The sequence below is a fragment of the Mustela nigripes genome, chromosome 10 (assembly GCF_022355385.1).
Source record: "Mustela nigripes isolate SB6536 chromosome 10, MUSNIG.SB6536, whole genome shotgun sequence".
Lineage (NCBI taxonomy): Eukaryota > Metazoa > Chordata > Mammalia > Carnivora > Mustelidae > Mustela > Mustela nigripes.
Genome location: NC_081566.1, coordinates 11,284,161 through 11,305,462, shown reverse-complemented (window position 1 = coordinate 11,305,462; position 21,302 = coordinate 11,284,161). Strand labels below are relative to the sequence as shown.

The 21,302-nt window shown below is 42.1% G+C and overlaps 1 protein-coding gene across 2 annotated transcripts in view; it reads right to left on the bottom strand.

The window, feature by feature from the left end:
- Positions 1-21,302, bottom strand: part of CNST (consortin, connexin sorting protein) — a 113,296-nt gene that overhangs the window by 29,626 nt on the left and 62,368 nt on the right. For both annotated transcript variants that reach the window (XM_059412569.1, XM_059412570.1), the window contains exons 3-6: positions 11,304-11,509; positions 3,091-3,121; positions 1,134-1,220; positions 560-674 (exon numbers count right to left, since the gene is read on the bottom strand). In XM_059412569.1, coding sequence (XP_059268552.1) covers positions 560-674; positions 1,134-1,220; positions 3,091-3,121; positions 11,304-11,509 — 439 coding nt within the window. The remainder of the gene's footprint in view (positions 1-559; positions 675-1,133; positions 1,221-3,090; positions 3,122-11,303; positions 11,510-21,302) is intronic.

The following is a 21,302-nucleotide window of genomic DNA, read 5'->3' as shown; positions in this document are numbered from 1 at the left end:
ACGCTGGGATCATGACCTGAGCTGAAGGCAGCTGCTTAACCAACTGAGCCACCCAGGCGTCCCTAAAAATCCCAATCTTTGATACAAATCAAGCATTTTAAAATAATCTGGTAAATGTAAAAAAAAAATTTATCTGGTAAAATTACCTTTCCTTCTGCAGTATTTTGGTTAAATATTGCACTGTTTCTGCTTCCTGCCATTAGACAGATGTGTTTTGGCTACAACATACATACTGGCAAACAACTACAAAAAAAATTCTAATACACAATTTTTTCCCATTTCAATCACCTAATCTCGCAACCAAAAAGAGATCAAAATTAAAAGTTGTATTTTAAAATTTCTGATTAGAAGGTGTTTTGAACTTACATAAAGTTGAACTTTTACTGAGTTCTCAGACACTATGATAAAAGCCAATCAGATAAACACTAATCACTTTATCTGTTTTAATATCTCCCACTGAAAACATTAACAAATAAAAAATGGACCATGAATTTCAAATATTCAGTGCTTCTTCGATACTCTACTTCAACTCATTCTATACAAATACTGATGTACTTACTCTTGGTGTGTTGTGCAAAACTTAGTAAGTCGTTCAAAATCTTCACCATTAAATCCTTTTTCTGAATTCCTTAGAGTTGTAACTGTATGTGGTTGTACAGTTTTCCATTTTGTTTCTAAATTTAAAATATTTGTTAATTACTGGATATTATGAAACATATTTAGGAGGGCAAAAGTAGTTAATTGGCACCACCACTCAAAATCCCCCGGCAAAGTTATCTTCTCATACAGCCCAAGTTAACACAGTGAAAAAAGGCTGTCATTACTTTTCAATACGAGTAAATATTATCCCAGGGATGAAATTAGCCAGTAGGGCATGCCAAGGGATTGGAAGAGATGCAAACAGTTTTAAGTGTGTTCTTTTCTTGGCATTGATACAAAGAGCAAAATATAGAGAGAAATTTTCTCACAAGGACATAGACTCCTGGTATAATTGCTACTTTCTTTGCAACGTTAACTTAACTGTTGAGGCATTTCTTTCCTGACTTACAAAACCAGGTCAAATAAGTTAAATTTCTAGATAGGAAGGTGTTAGATTACTGATAAGTGCACAGCCCTTGTAAGTCTGTACTTACCCCACTCTTCTTGAATGGCAGAGAGATTTGCGAGCAATTTCTCGTGATACAGTCGTTCAAGCTGAATGAATTTCATTGCTTTCTCATCTGAACAGAAAAACTGAGGAAAATAGAAATCCAGACTCTTTACATTTAGCCTCATATTGCAAGAATGTCCTCTTGAAATTGGAAAACTTGGAGTTTACCAAATATTAAATTAAATATTTAATATTTTTAAATTAGGGTTTCTTGATTTGGAGTAGGTAAGTTTTGATGCCATAGCTACTCGGGTTCCATTCTGCCAGCAAACAGAAACTAAAAGAGGGTTTTAATGCTCAAGGAATGCTCACTTGCCAGTGTATCTCTAGCAGAATCAATTAAGAGGAATTTAGTTGCAAACAGGATCCACCTGGAATCCTGGAATCTAAATGTTTCCCATTTTTTCCCTCTCCTTACTTTACTTTCTGTCAAGCAACTACATTACCCTCTAGTCAAGTCAAGCGTGTGCTCCTGATTTTGACTCACCGTGACTCTCTAATTTTTTCTCACTGAATGCTTTTCTCTCACAAGTCAAAGGTTTGCAAGCCAAAACAAGGACAGAGCACAACATTATATGGATCTTTGGTAAAAATTTAATTAACTGGCCAGAGTGGTTTTGTAATTATGTGAGTCTCCTCTTCTGTAGATTTCCCTATAAGGTTCTTCTTCTCCATCTGTATCACACAGTTAGCAGGTCGTGGTCAGGTGCCCAACTGTCTGCCTTCCTTTGGGCCATGTTCTAAATGCTGACCCAGAAAGAGGGGAAGAGAAGAAAACGCGGGTTAGCTTTCTGCCCTTCCCACGATCACTTGGACACTCAGCTCTCTCTCGCATCTGCAGTCTTCAAACTGTGCCAGGGATCATAAACTAGGCCGGGGAGAAGTGGGGGCAACTCCACTTTCCTCTGCCCGTGACGTAAGTATACCGAAGTTTCTCAAACTTTACTGAACACAAAAGTGATCTGAAAAACTTACTAAAAATGTACATTCCTAGGTCTGATCTCTAGAAGCTCTGATTCTGAGGCCCATGGGGGTGCACACTATGAAGCCCCTGCCCCCACGGCCGGAGGTGGATGCTGGTCTATACTACACTACCCTGTGCTCACTATTTGGTTAGAAGAAAAGTTCTAGCTTCCTTTCCACCAGAATTAGATCTCCTGCGCACTTCGTCACGAGCTGCCACCATCTGAGGTGGTTACCTGACAGGGCTCGGGGTAACGACTGCATTTCCCTCGATCTCTTTGGAGATGAAGAACAAAGTCAACAAGGTGAGGACAGAACTGAAATCACACAAGTGGGGAAACACAGATGGTGAGGGCACATTCTTCTAGAGAGTCTATATATGGGGCCATCCCTGGAGAAGAGAAGTGATTTTTACAAAGGGCAATTGGAAAACTGAGGGAAGAAATGTTTCCTGTATAAAAGCTAATATGCAGTCTCACTTGACAGCATTTGATCTATTTAGTTCAAGTGAAGAATTCAGTCTTCCTTTTGTAGCTAAAAGCTAGACTAAGACGCTCGCAAGATCTACTATGTGTAATGTGCTCCCCAGGCTCTGCCACACGAATATCACTTGACTTAGGCTTCTGTTTTAATTCAAAAGAAAGAAAACCCAACAGATTTTCAAATTATATTTTTTAGCAATGTGCCTTTTTCTGCCCCTCATAAACACACCAATATTTAGATCGTAGTAAAGTTGGGGATTTTTCATGGAAGGCCAAATTTGGGTGGTTCTAGAGAATTTTTTGGAGTGGAAGAAATTGTCTACACCTTGCTTTCTGAGGTGGATACATGGATGCACAAAGCTGTGTGCACCACTGAAACACCCATCGAAAACAACAGATAGATATATATGTTTTTGTATGTAAACTAAATTTTTAAAAAATGGGCAGTTCTCCATGAGTCCTATGAATGTCTTCCTGTAATTAAGAAAAGGATACAGTCCTCCTCCCGGAAATAGGACTCTGCTATCTGTTAAAAACAAAGACAGGAAGTTAGATTAACATTTGGATAAAAAGGCAAATACAGAACAAATCAACACCTCAACATTCTCCAAGTCTTTGACATCAGACTAAGAAAACTCTGAACTACACACACCAGCTGAGAAGAAATCTGACTGGAGGCACAGGACACATTTCTGAAGTCACTGATCACAAGCAAAGCCAATGGACGCATTCTTTGGTCTTTGTAACAACCCCTCTCTCCCTGCTCTATTTCAAATTCAAGTCAACTTCACCAAGTCATTAGAGTTTAGAAGCACAAACTCTAGAGAATGAGGAAAATACTACGGGACCTTACAACAGCGTAACGGGGTGAAAGAGTGACTCCATCTTGTAAATCAAAAAGTGAAAATGTGTGAAGTCACATGAGACTCATTCGCGTTTCACCAAGTACTTCACGGGACACTGACTTTTGGTTCTCTTTCGATATTTCAGAAAATTCAGGGCCAAGTGCTAAGAGTTGAGCAACGACATGCTGCACGGGGTAAAGGGCACTGGAGGGGTGGGGGGCAGTCCAGAGATTGGGGAGATGGCCCCAGTCGAGGCTTATCAGTTACCAGCTTCATTCCAAGGCATATTTAAAATGAAAAATTATTTGATTCTGAACATTTTGGGATCTTTCACTTATATTTTTATTTAGATACAGCATTTGTAAATAGAACAACAGCAAAACTTAAAGTATTCACTGGAAACTTTCACTGAGAAATAGTTGCAGAGACTGCTGTCATATTTAGAATATTTCATATAAATTTTCACACTTTTAAAACAGTTTCACTCTTACTAAGTCTCTAGTAAGAGAGGTGCTCCATCTATAGATCCTTGTCTCCGTTTTCCAGCTCGCTGTTGATGTGAAGAGTAATATGGTACTTGTCAAGCCTATAATCTAGCAAAAAGGGAGGTTTTTCATAGAAAATTCTTAAATCATAGGAAACAAACTGAGGGCTGCTGGAGGGAAGGGGGTGAGGCATCCCCTGATGAGGTAACTGGGGGACAAATTTAAATTTTATTTTATTTTATTTATTTTTAAAAAAGATTTTATTTATTTATGTGATAGAGAGATCACAAGTAGACAGAGAGGCAGGCAGAGAGAGAGATGGGAAGCAGGGTCCCTGCTGAGCAGAGAGCCCGATGCGGGGCTCGATCCCAGGACCCCGAGATCATGACCTGAGCCGAAGGCAGAGGCTTAACCCACTGAGCCACACAGGCACCCCCAAATTTAAATTTTAAAACAAAGGAATAGTTTTCCCCAAATCCCACAGTGGAAACAGCACAATTTAAAAGGAAAATATTTACCTAGCTTAAAGTTTACATTATCACTCCAACATTTTTCCATAAGCAATAAATACAAGTGGACTCAATCTCCTCTTTCTAAAGTTTTAGTTTAACCTAAAGCTTGAGGCACCTGAGTGGCTCAGTAGATTAAGCCTCTGCCCTCGGCTCACGTCATGATCTCGGGGTCCTGGGATCAAGTCCCACATCAGGCTCTGCGCTCGGCAGGGAACCTGCTTCCTCCCCCCACCCCACCCCTGCCTGCCTCTCTGCCGACTTAAGGTCTCTCTCTCTCTGTCAAATAAATAAATAAAATCTTAAAAAAAAAAATACTTTAAACTAAAGCTTGAGTCCATACATACATTCTATTCTGAGGACTTTGCAAAGGATAAACTGATTTTCAACATTCTGCTTGTCTTTCATCAGCCCATCCATCTAACAGTACCAACTGGAATCAAATCGTCAATATTTAACTACTTTTTTACTTACAAAACAAGAATTCCACGTACTACGACCAGTAGTGTGCTGACACACGCCTGACGCCTGGCTCTCGAGTACTGGGGAGAGCCCTGACTTGCAGTGTTCACTCGTTTCTGTGTCATCAAGGCTTCCACCACAGCCAATCTCCAGCGACTAACAGGAAGGACCTCACTGAGTATGGTTCTCATGAGCTATAGGAGCGCGCTCCAGCACACCGCTGGGTCACGTCTAATAGAAATCACGAACTTTGCATTTATCAACTTCCAGTGAAAAGTCTCCGGCATGGCATCGAGTTTCTCTATTATACATCACATTGAATATAGTTTCCGGTTGCCCATTAAGATTAAATGTCTGGCTCTACAAAGCCATTCTTGTTGCCTTTCTGCCCTCGTGTACCATTGGCACACGCTCATTTATAAAAGGCTTCACGCTCTCATAAACCAGACTTTCTCGCACTACAGAAATACACATTTCAATTAGCTTTCAGATTTCTATGATGGTTCCAATACCATAAAAGCAACTATAAAGGTAGGGTCACGAGACCCAAGGCCTCAAAAGCAACAGGCATTTCCAGGTGAAAGGGCAGCTAGGGAAAATAAGTTCGCGCCCCTGGGCAGTCTAGCAGGGCAAGAGCAGACGGGATTTTCTTTGATGTCCCATATGTCTAAATCTGGGAGGAAGCCCGGTAGAGCAGAAACGAACGCAAGGTGTGGAGGTGACTAACCGGACTGCATTCTGGTCCCAGCTTTGCCACTGCTGGCCATGTGACCTTGGACATGTTCTTTTATGTCTCAAGTCTCAGTTTCCTTATCTGTACAATAGGGACAGTGGTACCTGGGACTCTGCGAGACAAGGCTGCTGTCAGGATTGAGAGAGGGAGTGTGCGGGCTGCCTGGGTGGCTCAGTGGGTTAAGCCTCTGCCTTCGGCTCAGGTCAGGATCCCAGGGTCCTGCGATGGAGCCCTGCATCGGGCTCTGTGCTCAGCAGGGAGCCTGCTTCCTCCTCTCTCTCTCTGCCTGCCTCTCTGCCTACTTGGGATCTCTGTCAAATAAATAAATAAATAAAATCTTTAAAAAAGAGAGAGAGAGAGAAAGAGGGAGTGCGAATCTAGCGTGGGGGCCAGCATGGAGCAGCAGATGCTGAAAATGGTTTGAGTCTGAGTCTGAACCGCAAGGGCAAGACTCAGAGTAGGACCATGTGGAGAAGTAAGTTGAAGATCACTCTGGGAGGGCAACAGTGTGAAGGTTTCAGGTTTCCAGGTTATTTTGGTTCTAGGTTTCCTTTACTTACCAGGAACCAGAGAGGGGAAGTAGGAAGGTCTCATTTTTGGCCATAGTCACGCAAGGAGCCCAGGGGGTCCACTGCCTGCCTGAGTCTGACACCAGTTTCCAGTACAAACGCACTGAGCACAGAGTACCATGCTTGAGGTTTTTCTTCCCACTTCTATAGGAAAAGCTTCCAAGTTTATGACTTCAGTCAGATACTTAGAGCTAACCTGCAGTCGTATTAACTAAGTGTGTGAAAGATGATTCATACCGAGAGCAAGAATTTCTAAATGGAATCTTCAAGAGTTTCAAGAGCTAAAAATACAAGCCCATATCTGATGTAACTGCAGTCATGTTTCCAACAGCCTTTAGCACATATTCTCTGATGGAATATCACTTCAAAAATAACAACTGTCCCCAAAGGGACTCTCCCTCTTCAATTCCTCATTTCTGTTCATGGAACTGCCACTCGCCCAGCCCGGATCTCCTGGCCATCTCTGACTTCTCTGTTCCCTTTCTTACCACTCCATGTCCTAGGGATTCTTCCTTCAAAGGGATTGCACTCCATCCCTCTCTGTGGCCACCACCACCATTGGAACCAGCATGCTTTTCTCACCTTATCCTTGATTTATCACTATCTCCTTTCAGTTCTTATTTTCATTAAAATTGTGTAAGCCTGGGGTTTCAGGAGTCCAACAGTCCTATGATACATGTTCACAAAGCCCTGCCCTCTTGGCTTTCTCTCCATTCTTCAGGAGCAAGCACTGAGAGATCTGGTTTCCTTCTCTTTTAACCTGTGTATCCCTAAACATTATGCCTGTTTGGGCCATTTCTGGACTTTGGGGTTTTAAAAGATGAGGACGGAGCCTTTTGCTCCCCTGGCCCCAACTCTACAAACACACAGCGCACACACACACCCTCCCACACTCCCCTAATCCATATGGTTATACTGGTTATAGGTAACATTTAATGTTTGCCTTACTGTAAGCCAAGCCATATAGTAAACTCTTAATTTTCCTTTCCTGAAAACTTTTTGTTTTCCCTGGAGTTACTTTTTCCTTTCCTTTTCCCCCACTTTTTTTTTGGGGGGGGGGCACAGTTTTCCATGCACTTGCCACCTATACAACTCCAAGCATGCCACCAAGAGTCTATCTTCCCTCAATACATTCAGAAACAGCAAATACTCAGAAATAGGAAAATGATATAGAACTTTCTCCCCAGACTACTCTGGTCTCCTCCAAACAGAACTGGAGCCTCTCTCCTTGGTACAGAGCTGTCATCTTAGAACATTCCTGCACCTCCAGACTCTCTTCACCCCTCTCCTGGGTAGCACCCTGATTTCTGGTATCTCACACCCTCCTGCTCCCAGGCTTACCCCTCTGCTTTGGAGCAGCCTCTAGAGGCTTCCTCAGAAAGGGGTAAAAGGAGACAGCAAAGGCCCTGGGGTAGGAGCATCCTTGTATATCTGAGGAACTGCCAGGAGGCAAGTGGACCTAGGAAGCAGTGAGTAAGAGGGAGCATTTCGGAATTAAAGTCTAGGAGGGAACAGCCCAGATCGTGCAGGGTCTCACAGGCCCTGTAAGGATTTTAGTTTTAATTCTGACTAACAAGAGAAGCCACCAGAGGGCTCTGAGTGGAGGACTGACAGGATCTGACTTAGGTTCTCTCTAGGTCACGAAATGACTGCCATGTAGAAGACAAAGACAAAGGGGAGAGGGAGAGTTAGGGTGGGGATTTCTAAAGTGATGGTTCCCTGCAAGAATCCAGGTGAGGTCTGAGTCCTGCACCAGGGCGGAGGCAAGAAGGGGTCAGATTCCGGGGACCGTGCGCACGGAGCTGCAGCCTGCACTCACTGCACTGGGTGTGGGGGGAGAAAGAAAGAAAAGGTGACTTCAGAGCATTTGGTCTCAGCAACTAAAGGGATGGAGCTGCTGTTGAACAAAAGGGGGAAAACTAGGGATGCAGAGAAAAAGCTTTTTGGAAGAAAAAGCAAAGTTTGATTTCAGATATCTTAAGTTTGAAGTGCTCTTCAAACACCTCAGGAGGCTGGCTATTGAAGCCTAGAGTTCAGAACTGCATACAGGAGAGCTCTGACGTGTAAAGGTTAGTAAAATATATGGGGCACGTCAGGGGCTCAGTGGCTTAAGCATCTGGCTTCAGCTCTGGTCATGATCCCAGCGTCCCAGGATTGAGTCCCACATCGGACTCCCTTCTCAGCAGGCAGCCTGCTTCACCCTCTCCTTCTGCTTGTGCTCTCTCTCTCTCTTAAATAAACAAAACAAAACTTTAGGGGCGCCTGGGTGGCTCAGTGGGTTGGGCCTCTGCCTTTGGCTCAGGTCTTCGTCCCAGCATCATGGGTTTGAGCCCCATATGGGGCTCCCTGCTCAGCAGGGGGCCTGCTTCTCCCTCTCCCACTCCCCCTGCTTGTGTTCCCTCTCTCGCTGTGTCTCTCTCTGTCAAATAAATAAATAAAATCTTTAAAAAAAACTTGTAAAAAATTAGTAAAATATGGAGGCAGATAAAGCATGCCAAGAAGGGAGGGTCCCAAAGGCAAATAAAATAGTGCTTCAAAATGGACTATAAGCTCAACTTGTCAAAGCTCCTCCCATCACCAGCAGGAGGAAAACTGAGCACTGACCACTAAATGGGCATGAACATGTGACATGGAGGCCATGAAGACTTACGATCTTCAGAATGTAATTTTCATGGCATGTGGGGCAAAAGCCAGACTGGAGTGGGTTCAAGAGAGAATCAGGCATGGAATGTTACCAAAGCAGAATCCTTGTCCATAGTGTTTTAGACTGAATCAAATCATAAAGGAACAACTAGACAAATCCTAATTATAGGGCATTCCACAAGAATTCTTGGTTCTTCTTAAGAATTCTTGGTTCTTCTTAAGTTTAAAAAAGAAAAACAAAACAAAACAGAAAAGGCAGGGACTGTTTGGGATTACGGAAGACTAAAGAAGCCTGATGACCGAATGCAATGTGTGCTCCTTCACGGGATCCTGGGTTAGGGGGAACTAGTCATGTTTGTGGAACAACGTGAGGGAGACGGAACTACAGGCTGTCCGTGGAATAATACTGATACCAGCGTCTCATTTCCTGGGGTTGATACCAGCACTGTCGGGGAGTATCCACGGTGTTGGGGACACATGCACATATGTTGAGGGGTGATGCTACAGTGCACCCAAGAATCACCTGCAGTCCTTGAATTAGTGACAATAAGGGTGCCATCATAATGCTTACTCTTTATTTGGCTCTTACTGTGTACCAAGCACTATGGTAAATGCTTCCGCACATATTACTCCATTTGGTCCTCCACGTTACAGAACACATTGAAAGCCACTTAGATTGTTAGTGGTGGAGCCCAAACCCCCGCTTTTAAACCCTCACCATGCTCTCTAAGCCCCTCTGTCAGGGGAGGACAGATGGCCAAGATATTTAAGAAGCAGGATCTACAGGACTCAGCAAACTGATATGTTTCTGGGGGGTGGGGAGCGTGGGGGTTGTGGAGGGGTCCTGGGGAGGGTGGGCAGAATTTTACTTTGAGACAATAAGAGGCGCCTGGCTGAGTCACCAGAAGAGCACATGACTCTTGATCCCGGAGACTGTGAGTTTGAGCCCCATGTGGGGGGTAGAGGTTACAAAAAAGAAAAATAAATAAATAAACTGAAAAAAATTTAAACAATCTTCAGGCCTAGATGTACTAGAACCGTTTTGGCTGTAGGATCGTACACCAGTAGAAAACAGCATTCCTCTTACTTTTCTCAAGCAACAACAGCCCAGTGACATAAACTCCTTGAAAAGATCTGACTACATCTGCTATTTCTATCTTTACTCCAAATGTCCTTTTCCTCAACTTTTTATCGAAATTCTATAGAAGAGTCCAAAGAAGAGTAAAATCATCAGCCGTTTACCTTTCACCTAGATCTGTCAATTGTTGACATTTTGCCAAATCTGCTTTCTCTCTCGGTCTTTTCCTCTCTTATGTACTTTTTCCTGCTGAAGTATCATAAGTGACGATAAGTAAAAATATCATAATACCCTTCACCGTATGTCACTTCACTCCCAAATATGTGGGCACATCTCTCTCAAGAACAAGGACACTGTCCTATAAAACCTCTAATTCTGTTACCAGTCTCAGGGAATTAGGGCAATAATATTATTTAATATACAGCCTATATTCAAATTTCTCCCACAATGTTCCAAAAACAGATGCACTGAATGGAATAAACAAATTCTGGTCCCAGGACTGTAAGGAAATTGCTTGGTTGGTGTCTCCATTAGTTCATTATTTTCATTTTGAAGGAAAAATTAAATGCGGCTCATACATATCTTATTTTTCTGAATTAGCTGTTGTGTAAAAACTCTGCCTCACCACCACCGAGAAGGCCTCCTGGTGTTCAGAATCCCCATCTCCTAATTTACCCTCCCAGTCATCAACAGAGTTATTTTTCTGAAATTCACATTCGATTTGGCATTCCCACCATTAAAAACTCCCAGTCCCAAAAGGAGGGCCGTGGTTGCTGCCCCAGCCATCCAATGTCAAGTCCCACCTCCCCATCTTAATCTCCAACACCATCTCAGCCTTGCCTTTGCGGGGGCTGACCTCTCCTCCGGCTCCAGCTCACTCCGCTCATCTCGTAAGCGCCTACACACCCCACAAAACCAGCTCAGTCATCCTGTATTCCCCTGATGCCCACAGAACAGAGCGAATCACACATTTTATGCTTTTGCCGAACCTTAAATATCTGTCAACACTTACTACAGACTTCTCCCGTTATTTATCTCTACAAGTGTTTCTCCTGTTCCGCAGTGGCTCTCTTACACACATGCTCTGTTACGTAATCTTTGTTTCCCCAGTGTCTAGCAGAGTTTTTGGCATCTCGGTGGTACTTACTAAGCGCTTGCTACACCGACTCTTAACTTGTACACAGCGTATTCATTACATAAATCAAGTGATTGTCTGAACTACAAGTGGATTATTGAAGGCCACTGACCCAGGATCACATCCTGGGCTCTCTCTCCAATGACAGGTTGGAGGGAATCGATGACAGAGAATTGTCTTTCCAGTGACTCCAAACCCCAGGCCCAGGACTGTGGGGGAGGTGGGACGTGGAGGGTTTGTTGGGAGTACCTGGTGCAGGCAGAGGGGGAGTGCCCTAGAATCCAACTGCTCAACCTCCCCGCGGATAAGTGAGAACAGATACTGGAGAACTTGCTTCGGGGCCTCCGGTTGATCATTAGCGTTTACTTCTGCAGACTCTTCATCGCTCACTGTGGGTGTGGACGCACTGAGCGTATTTTCTTGCATCAAAGCTGTGGCATCTCCTGAAGAAAGTCCTTTAAGAAGTAAAAAAAATGCCTACGTTAGGATGAAGTATCATCCTGATAGAATACCTTAAAATAATTATGTCTGCTAACATAAAATTGCATAAAAACATAAAAATATGCATAAAATTTGCAAATAAAGCTAATCAAATGGGGGGGAAGCTCAGAACCACAGATTTTTGTCCTTGTTAAACTGTGCTGTCATCTGACTGCTTCTGTTAGCACACACGTGAACCATTTTTGCAGAATTTTAATTAAGAGTATTAATGAAAAAAGATCCAATGGAAAGTATGCAGGTTAAAACCTGATCACAAACTTGAGTCAACAGAGGAAAAAACGGATTAGCTATAATTGAAAGTCCTGGCTTGCTCAAAATACAAGAATTAAACAGCAAGGTAAATGCACTTATCCTCTAAAACTGCTAAAGAAGTTAAACCCTTCTCTTTAAACTCTGGTCTCATAACTGTAGCACTACTTCTGGATCCCAAGAGAGCAGCAGGAATTCAGATGCCAGAGACAATGGCCATGGAAAATTTTTTCGTAATAAGAAGCTACCAAACATAAATGTCAATAAATAAATAAATAATCCATGAATACATGCATGGCCTAGAGCTCCTGATGTGATGTACCAAATTTTGAAAATTTAATCACTACATGTTTGAACTTCACCCTTCATGGAAATCTCAGCATCTGCTCTAATTGCATATTCACCTTAAACAGACTGTCTGCATCTGTACATCCATTTAGGGGATCAGCCTCAGAACGGCTCTTTCTCAGTAATGCAGTATCTGTCCCACGTTTGAGGATGCCTCCTGTGAGCTCTCTGGAGTGGGTCCGGAATTCTGCCTTTACTGCCTTCTAAATAAATCCACTGCTCTACCCAAAAGGTCAGCTCTTCATCTCCCTAGTAAAACATTCTGCAACTTGAGCGACTACAGATTCTAACAGGATTTTTTTTCCCCATCTATGCCTATTTATATTTTACCCTAACAAAATCCATGCATTTCTGTATTACAGAAATGGGGCCTATGGTAAACTTGTCCTCTGAACTCTGTGGAGAGCCTGCAGGATGCTGGATTATGTCACGGTGATGGCTGAAAGGTTTCATCTGCATTAGGTCAGAACTCCTGCATCCACAGGGATTCACTTATGGGCTATGGTTATTGTAACTGTAACCAGCAGTGTCTTCAGCATGAAAACTCCAAGTGCTGTCATTTCTAAAATCAGTCACCTATGGTGATTCCTTATATTTTAGAAAATTCCCTTCTATGAATTTTGTATCATTTGGGATCTAGAAATACAGGGCTTAGTGATGGCCTGCCATTTTGCAGGAAGAGTATTTTTGAAAACATGCATTATTCTTCTGCTATCTACTTTTCTAACCAAATGGCAGTAGTGCCAGTATGGGAAGAGAAGCTTTCCATAGAGAACTGCAAAGAAACTAAGAGAATTACTGTTTCTTTCTCTGTTCCCCAGCCACACTACTATGTCCAAGACATTTAATCTCATATAGACCGTTATAAAGCCAGCCTCCCAAATTCTATACTTCTCTTGATTAGATTCTTCCCACATAGTTATCAAATAGTACTCCATGCTTCTTCCTTGAAAACATGTAGGAATTATATAATGGTCATTTTCAACAAAGGGGAGTTAAAGATAACCCTTGTAGAATATTACCAAAGAACAAGATTCTCAAACATAAAGAAAAATGACAGACCTTACGACTTTCTTATCTAAAGGAGGTCAGAACAGAGTCCTAAATAATGGAACTGGAAACACAGATTGTGATTATCTGTTAGACAGTGTAGACCCATAATGGCCATGGTTTTTGCTAGATCCATTTTCAAGTTACTTTATTAATTAATATTATGGATACATACAATTTATAAACATGGGATGCATTGGTACATAAAATTATGGAGCCAACAAAAGAAACTGTAACAAAAAGAAGAATATTAGAACAAAACCAACAAAAGTTTGAAAAGCATATACACAAGTCTAAAGATCCCAAGAGCAATGGAAGGCCAATATAAACCGAAAGAATATAGTAGTTTAATCACCAAGTGTAGGGAGGGAACGGAAAATATGAACTAGGCTCATATGGGTCATTCCAAAAGGTCAGGGAAACTTGAAAGACTCATACCACAAAAGGATTGTTTATTGGGGCTGAAGATCATAAGCTTCAGAGACAACTTCATTACAAAACTTACCTCTTAAGATACTATTCCTTGCTGGGACAGAGTAGTATAAATAAAAAAACACTGGAATAGACCAGGAGACAGCAGTTCTGTCATTATTTTTCCAAGTGAAATCTGACCATCTCAAACATTCAGTCTCCACAATGATTTAAGAAATGTAACCAAGCTGGCCACTATGACCCCAGCCTCTAGACCAGCTCCCATGGACCCAGGCTCCAGGATCATCCCAGCCCCAAGCAACCATCCAGCTGACTCAGGTTCCAGGCTGGGTCCTATGGGTATAGGCTTTCAGCCAACATCAGAGCCAGGCTGGCTCTCATGGACTAAGCTGTCAGGCCCACCACCCTAGTGGTCCCTGGTACCTCATCCATCCCCAAGGACCCAGGATCTAAGGCCCACCCACATGGACTCAGCAGCAGGCCCACCCCAGTAGACCCAAGCAGCAGGCTTGACCCCTGTGTACCAAAGCACTAGGCCTGTCCACCTGCTGACCCAGGCACTAGATCTGACTACCTGAGGACTCCAGCACTAAGCTTATCCATGGTCATCACCAATGGGCCCACCCAGAATCTCCAGACAGGCTGACTAGTGAAGGATTTCCCTGTTGAAGCCACTCTGTAAAGACTGGTTCTTTAGGTGTGCAGACACTAACACAAATCCACAAGGATCACAAATAATCAAGAAACACGACACCATTAGAGGAAACTAATAAAGACTCAATAAAAGACCCTATAAAACTGGAGAATCTATGAACCATTGACAAGGAATTCAGAATACTCTTCTTAAAGAAATTTAACGAACAATAAGAAAACACCGATAGATAAACAAAATTGGGAAAATAACGTAGGAACAAAATGAAAACTTCAACAAAGAAATAGAAACCATCATAAAAATCAAACGGAAATACACTGAATACATTGAGTTGAAAAGCTGAATAGGAGTACACTAAAATGAGAAATTCAACAGAGAGCACCAACAGCAGACTCAACCAAGCACAAGAAGGAATCAGTGAACTTTTTTTTTTTTTAAAGATTTTATTTATTTATTTGTCAGGGAGAATGAGCACAGGCAGACAGAGTGGCAGGCAGAGGGAGAAGCAGGCTCCCCACTGAGCAAGGAGCCCAATGTGGGACTCGATCCCAGGATGCTGGGATCATGACCTGAGCCGAAGGCAGCCGTGTAACCAACTGAGCCACCCAGGCGTCCCAGAATCAGTGAACTTAAAGATACTTCATTTGAGGTAGGCCTGGGTGGATCAGTTGGTTAAGTGTCTGCCTTTGGCTTGGGTCATGATCCAGGGGTTCTAGGATGGCATCCCCCATCAGGGTCCTTGCTCAGTGGGGAGCCTGCTTCTCCCTCTGCCTGCCGCCCCCCTGCTTATACTCTCTCTCTGACAAATGAATGATTAAAATGAAAAAAAAAAAATGTCATTTGAAATTATCTGGTCAGAAGAGCAAAAAGAAAAAAGAATCAAAAAGAATGCTGAGGGATGTCTGGGTGGCTCAGTGGGTTAAGCCGCTGCCTTCGGCTCAGGTCATGATCTCAGGGTCCTGGGATCGAGCCCCGCATTGGGCTCTCTGCTCAGCAGGGAGTCTGCTTCCCCCTCTCTCTCTGCCTGCCTCTGCCTATTTGTGATCTCTGTCTGTCAAATAAATAAATAAAACCTTAAAAAAAAACCAACAAAAAAACCCCACAGGAATTCTTTAAAAAAAAAAAAAAAAGAATGAAGAAAACTTACCTGAATTGTGCAGTACCGTGAAGAGAAACAATCTCTTCATTACTGGAGTCCCAGAAGGAGAAGAGAGGGGAAAGAGGGCAGAAAACTAACTTAAAGAAATAATGACTAAGAAATCTCCAAATATGGAGAAAGATTTGGACATCGAAGTTCATGAAGCTTATAAGTTCCCCAAAAGTACCAACCAAAAAGATCTTCTCTAAGACACGTTCTAATAAAACTATCTAAAATCAAAGAAACAGTATTTTTAAAACAGCAAGAAGGGGTGCCTGGCTAAGCTCAGTCAGAAGAGTGTGCGACTCTTAATCTCGGGGTCATGAGTTTGAGCCCCATATTGGGCATAGAGGTTACTAAAATAAAAGTCTTGCAGGGGGGTTTCAGCTCCCAGTGCTCCTATAATAACACTGATAAACTAAGTAGAAAATACAAAATAACAGTAATTTTTAAGAAGACACAAAAAGAAAAAAAACCCTTCACAGACCAGGGACCCCCTCGAAAGGTATTTGTGGATTTTTTCGGCAGAAACACTGCAGGCCTGGGGATAATGGGATGATGTAGTAAACATGTTGGGTTCTAAAATAATTTCCATGTCACATGAACTTATAAAAGTTTTCTTTTGTGTAAGAATTAGTAATCACGATTAGTACAAAAATTCCTTCTGATACATAAAAATTTTCTGGTAAAGACATTTAGAGTTAAGAAGGAAAGCCAAATAAAAACTGTACACTGTACAACATGTCATTTCATCTTTGCTACAAAGCCTTATTTAATTTAATTGAAACGTTTTTTCCCCCAGATATGAATCTATACAGGAACATAAAATTCTATTTACTTTCATCTGTGAAAGTCAAATGAGTTATAGTTAGAACTCCACATTAAGCAATTTGGTGATACTATTTATAAGCAGATGTGACAAATTCATAGGCCTCTAAGTTAACACCTGTCTACTTCACCAAGCTCTAATCAACATCAGTGTTTACTTGCGCCTACTGAGGTTGGGTTTTTTTTTTTTAAGATTTTATTTATTTATTTGACAGAGAGAGAGAGATCTCAAGTAGGCAGAGAGGCAGGAAGGGGGATGGGAAGCAGGCTCCCTGCTGAGCAGAGAGAGCCCAATGCGGGGCTCTATCTCAGGACCCTGAGATCATGACCTGAGCCGAAGGCAGAGACCCAACCCACTGAGCCACTCAGGCGCCCCTTCAGGTTTTATTTTTTAAAAATTAGGGGTGCCTGGTGGCTCAGTGGGTTAAAGCCTCTGCCTTCGGCTCAGGTCATGATCCCAGGGTCTTGGGATCGAGCCCTGCTTAGGGCTCTCTGCGAAGCAGGGAGCCTGCTTCCCTTCCTCTCTCTGCCTGCCTCTCTGCCTACTTGTGTCTATGTCTGTCAAATAAATAAATAAAATCTTTAAAAAAATTTATTTGTAACTACCTTCTTCCAGAGATGAACTGCCTTGAATGATTTCATTCAATGCATCATACCACTGGAATTCTGTCCATTTTGATATTTTTAGTTTTTTTCAGAGAGAGAGTGGGAGTGGGGTAAGTTTGGAGGGAGAGGGGAAGAGAGAATCCCAAGCAAGGTCCATGCCCAGCACAGAGCAAAGCATGGGGCTTGATCTCACAACCCTGAGATCAAGACCTGAGCCGAAATCAAGAGTCAGACACTGAACGGACTGAGCCACCCTGATGCCCCTTGACACACAATTACTTATTTATTTTAATTCCGGTATAATTAACATACAGTGTCATGTTAATTTCAAGTGTACAATATAGTGACTCAGCAACTCACTACATTACTCAGTGTTCATCAAGATAAGTGTATTACTAATCTCCTTCACCTATTTCCCCCCAGCCCCTCAAACCCTCCCCTATGCTGACCACCACTTTGTTCTCTATAACTAAGAGTCTATTTTGTTAAGATTTATTTATTTATTTATTTGACATGGAGAGAGACACAGTGAGAGAGGAACACAAACAGAGTGGGAGAGGGAGAAGCAAGCTTCCCACTGAGCAGGCAGCCTGATGCAGGGTTTGATCCCAGGACCCTGGGACTATGACCTGAACCAAAGGCGGATGCCTAGCGACAGAGCCACCCAGGCACCCCAAGAGACTATTTTTCTGTTTGCTCCTTTTTTTCTCTTTGTTCATTTGCTTTGTTTCTGAAATTCCACGTATGAGTGAAATCGTATGGTATTTGTCTTTTGACATGTGATTTTTTTAAAATTCAACTTGGAACCTGTCTCTGGTAGTGGTTAAGAGACATATTGTGGGAGAATACAGCAGTATCCTTTACCTGAAAACATTCGGCATGTCCCCTGACATCGTTCACATTCTTCTCCATTACTTAATCTACTGTCAGTCTGTCACCTGTAAATACACCCCTGTGTGACATGGAAAACGATGAGCTTCAGCAAAGGCACGACCTCACACTTGGTACCTTACCTTAGGTGGTAATTACTCAGGAGAGTGAAAACTTCTCAGGGACAAAATGGGAATTAGCAGGATGCCACGCAGAAGACATGGAGGCTGAGGTAAAGGTCACAGCAGTGATGATGCTTAGGATAAAATGTTCACAGTGACGACTAAGCTAAGCTGGGGACATTTCAGAACAGGAGAAGGGTTATTTAAAGGCCTAATACATTTTAAATTCTACACACTCCAACTCAGAGTATAAGGACACTATCTTATATGCAGGATGGTGTGGTTTTAAGAGAACAAGCTGCTCTGTTCACACTGCTCCCTCTGCCTGTGCTGTCAGCTTTTAGCAAGCAGGTGCACGTGAGGCAGGTGCGCGTGGGGCAGGCGTACACCCAGCGATGTGACCTCAGCCCTGAGCACAGTGCTGATGCAGAGCAGGTATTCAAACACTTCTGGGAAAAAAGCTGACCAAATGTTAGTGCCTCTCATGGAGCATACTATAAGCCCATATACTCTTGATTCTCACAGCAGCATTATAAAGTGGGTATTAGAAATTGTAGATGAAGGGGCACCTGGGTGGCTCAGTCAGTTAAGCAACTGTCATCAGCTTGGGTCATGATCCCAGGGTCCTGGGATCGAGCCCCACATCAGGCTCCCTGCTGAGCAGGGAGTCTGCTTCTCCCTCTCCTATTCTCCCTGCTTGTGTTCCCTCTCACACTGTCTCTGTCTCTGCCAAGTAAAAATCATCACCATCACCATCATCATCATCATCACCTTAAGAAAAAAATAAAAAGAAATTGTAGATGAGCTTCCTCAATAAAATAAAGACTATATAGGAAAAACCCACAACAAACATCATATTCAAGTGAAAGATTGGGGGTTTTTCCCCTAAGATCAGGAATAAGACATGGATGACCACCTTTGCAACGTCTATTCAATGTAATACTGTAAGTTTTTGTCAAAGTAATTGAGGAACAAAAAGGAATAAAAGGCATCCAAGGTGTAAAGGAAGAAGTAAAACTATCTCTGCAAATGACAAGGTCTCACATCTAGAAAACCCTAAAAAATCTGCAGATAAAAAAATTTTAGATCTAATAAATCAATTCAACAAAGTTGCAGCATAAAAAACCCCTCCTCTCTCTCTGCCTGCTTCTCTGCTTGCTTGTACTCTATCTCTCTGTCAAATAAATAAATAAAATCTTTTAAAAAAAACAATATGCAAAAATTAGTTGGTTTTTTTTTTTAAGATTTTATTTATTTATTTTTCAGAGAGAGAGAGCACGAGCATAGGCAGACAGAATAGCAGGCAGAGCCAGAGGAAGAAGCAGGCTCCCTACAGAGCAAGGAGCCCGATGTGGGACTCAATCCCAGGATGCTGGGATCATGACCTGAGCCGAAGGCAGCTGCTTAATCAACTGAGCCACCCAGGCGTCCCAAAATTAGTTGTATTTTTATACACGAGCAATGAACAACTGGAAGAGGAAATTAAGAAAATAATTCCATTTGCAATAGCATCAAGAAGAATAAAATACCTAGGAATAAATTTAGCCATGGGGAAGCGAGACTCGTATACTGAGAAATACAAAACAATACTGAAAGAAATTAAAAAAGATAAAAATAATGGAAAGACATTCCCTGTTCATGGATTTTAAGACTTAATGTTGTTAAGATGACAATTCCACCCAAACAATCTGCAGATTCAGTGTAATCCCAATCAAAATCCCAATAGTGTTTTCTGCTAAAATAGAAGAACCCAATCCTAAAATTCATATGAAATTTCAAGGGACCCAGAATAGCCAAAACCATTTTGAAAAAGAAAAAAATTCAAGGACTCATACTTCCAGATTTCAAAACCTACTTTAAAGTTACAATAAACACTTCAAAAAAAATAAAATAAAATAAAAAAATAAAAGGCAATTACACTTCAAAAATAAAATAATAAAGTTACAATAAAAACATGTTGTGGTACTGGCATAAGAACAGACCTATTACACAGAGACCAATGGTACAGAATTGAAAACCCAAGAATAAACACTCATATCCACAGTTAATTCATTTTTGACCAGGATGCTATGGCCATTCAAGGTGAAAAGGACAGTTCTTTTATTTTTTAAAAATATTTTATTTGTTGGGCACCTGGGTGGCTCAGTGGGTTAAGCCTCTGCCTTCGGCTCAGGTCATGATCTCAGGGTCCTGGGATCGAGCCCTACATCGGGCTCTCTGCTCAGCAGGGAGCATGCTTCCCCCTCTCTCTCTGCCTCTCTGCCTACTTGTGATCTCTCTCCGTCAAATAAATAAATAAAATCTTTAAAACATATATTTTATTTATTTGTCAGAGAGACCATAAGCAAGAGGAGCAAGGCAGAGGGAGAAGCAGGCTCCCCACTGAGCAGGAAGCCCCATGCAGGACCCGATCCCAGTACTTTGGGATCATGACCTGAGCTGAAGGCAGACACTTAACTGACCGAGCCACCCAGGCATCCCTGGACATTGTTTTCAACAGTGTTGGGGTAACTGGATATTTTCATGTAAAAGACTGAAGTTGACCCTTACCTTATATATACCATGTACAAAAAGGAACTCAAAATGGATCAAGACAGGGTTGCCTGAGTGGCTCAGTTGGTTAAGGAACCAACTTGATTTTGGCTCAGGTCATGATCTCAGGGTTGTGAGATTGAGCCTTGCATCCACAGGCTCCACACTAATCATGGAGCCTATTTAATATTCTCTCTCCTTCTGCCCCTCTCCCCACTCACACTTGTGTGCTCTCTCTCTCTCAAAAAAAAAAAAATGGATCAAAGAGTTAAAACTATAAAACTCTTAAAAGAAAACAACGGGGAGTTATCTTATTCACATTGGATTTGCCAACGATTTCTTGGAAACAGCATGAAAAGCACAGTAAATAAAAAAAAACTAGTTAAGTTTGACTTTATCTAAATTAAAAATATTCTGCATCATAGGATACTATGATGTAAGTGAAAAGACAATCCACAGAATTAGAAGAAAATATCTTCTAATCATAAATCTAATAAGGGATTAATATCTAGAATACATAATATCTAGAATACATAAAGAACTCCTATAACTGAACAATAATGAAACAAAGCACCCAACTCAAAAATGAGCAAAGGACCTGAACTGACATATCACTAAAGAAGATATAAAAATGGCCAATAAGCACATGAAAGATGCTGAACGTCACCAGCCATTAGGGAAATACACAATGAGATGGACAATGAAGATACCAGTTTATACCCATAATTATGGCTATAGTGTAAGCCTGACCATTTGTTTTTTGACTATAATGTAAGTGCTGGTCTGGGATAAATATGCTACCAGCGACACAACCAGAGGAAGGGCCAGGCCACCCCACCCATGTAGTTCCCCTTTTCATAAAAAGCCCTGGCGGACCTAGATAATTCACCATTTAACCAACCCCTTCTCCCTTTCTGTGC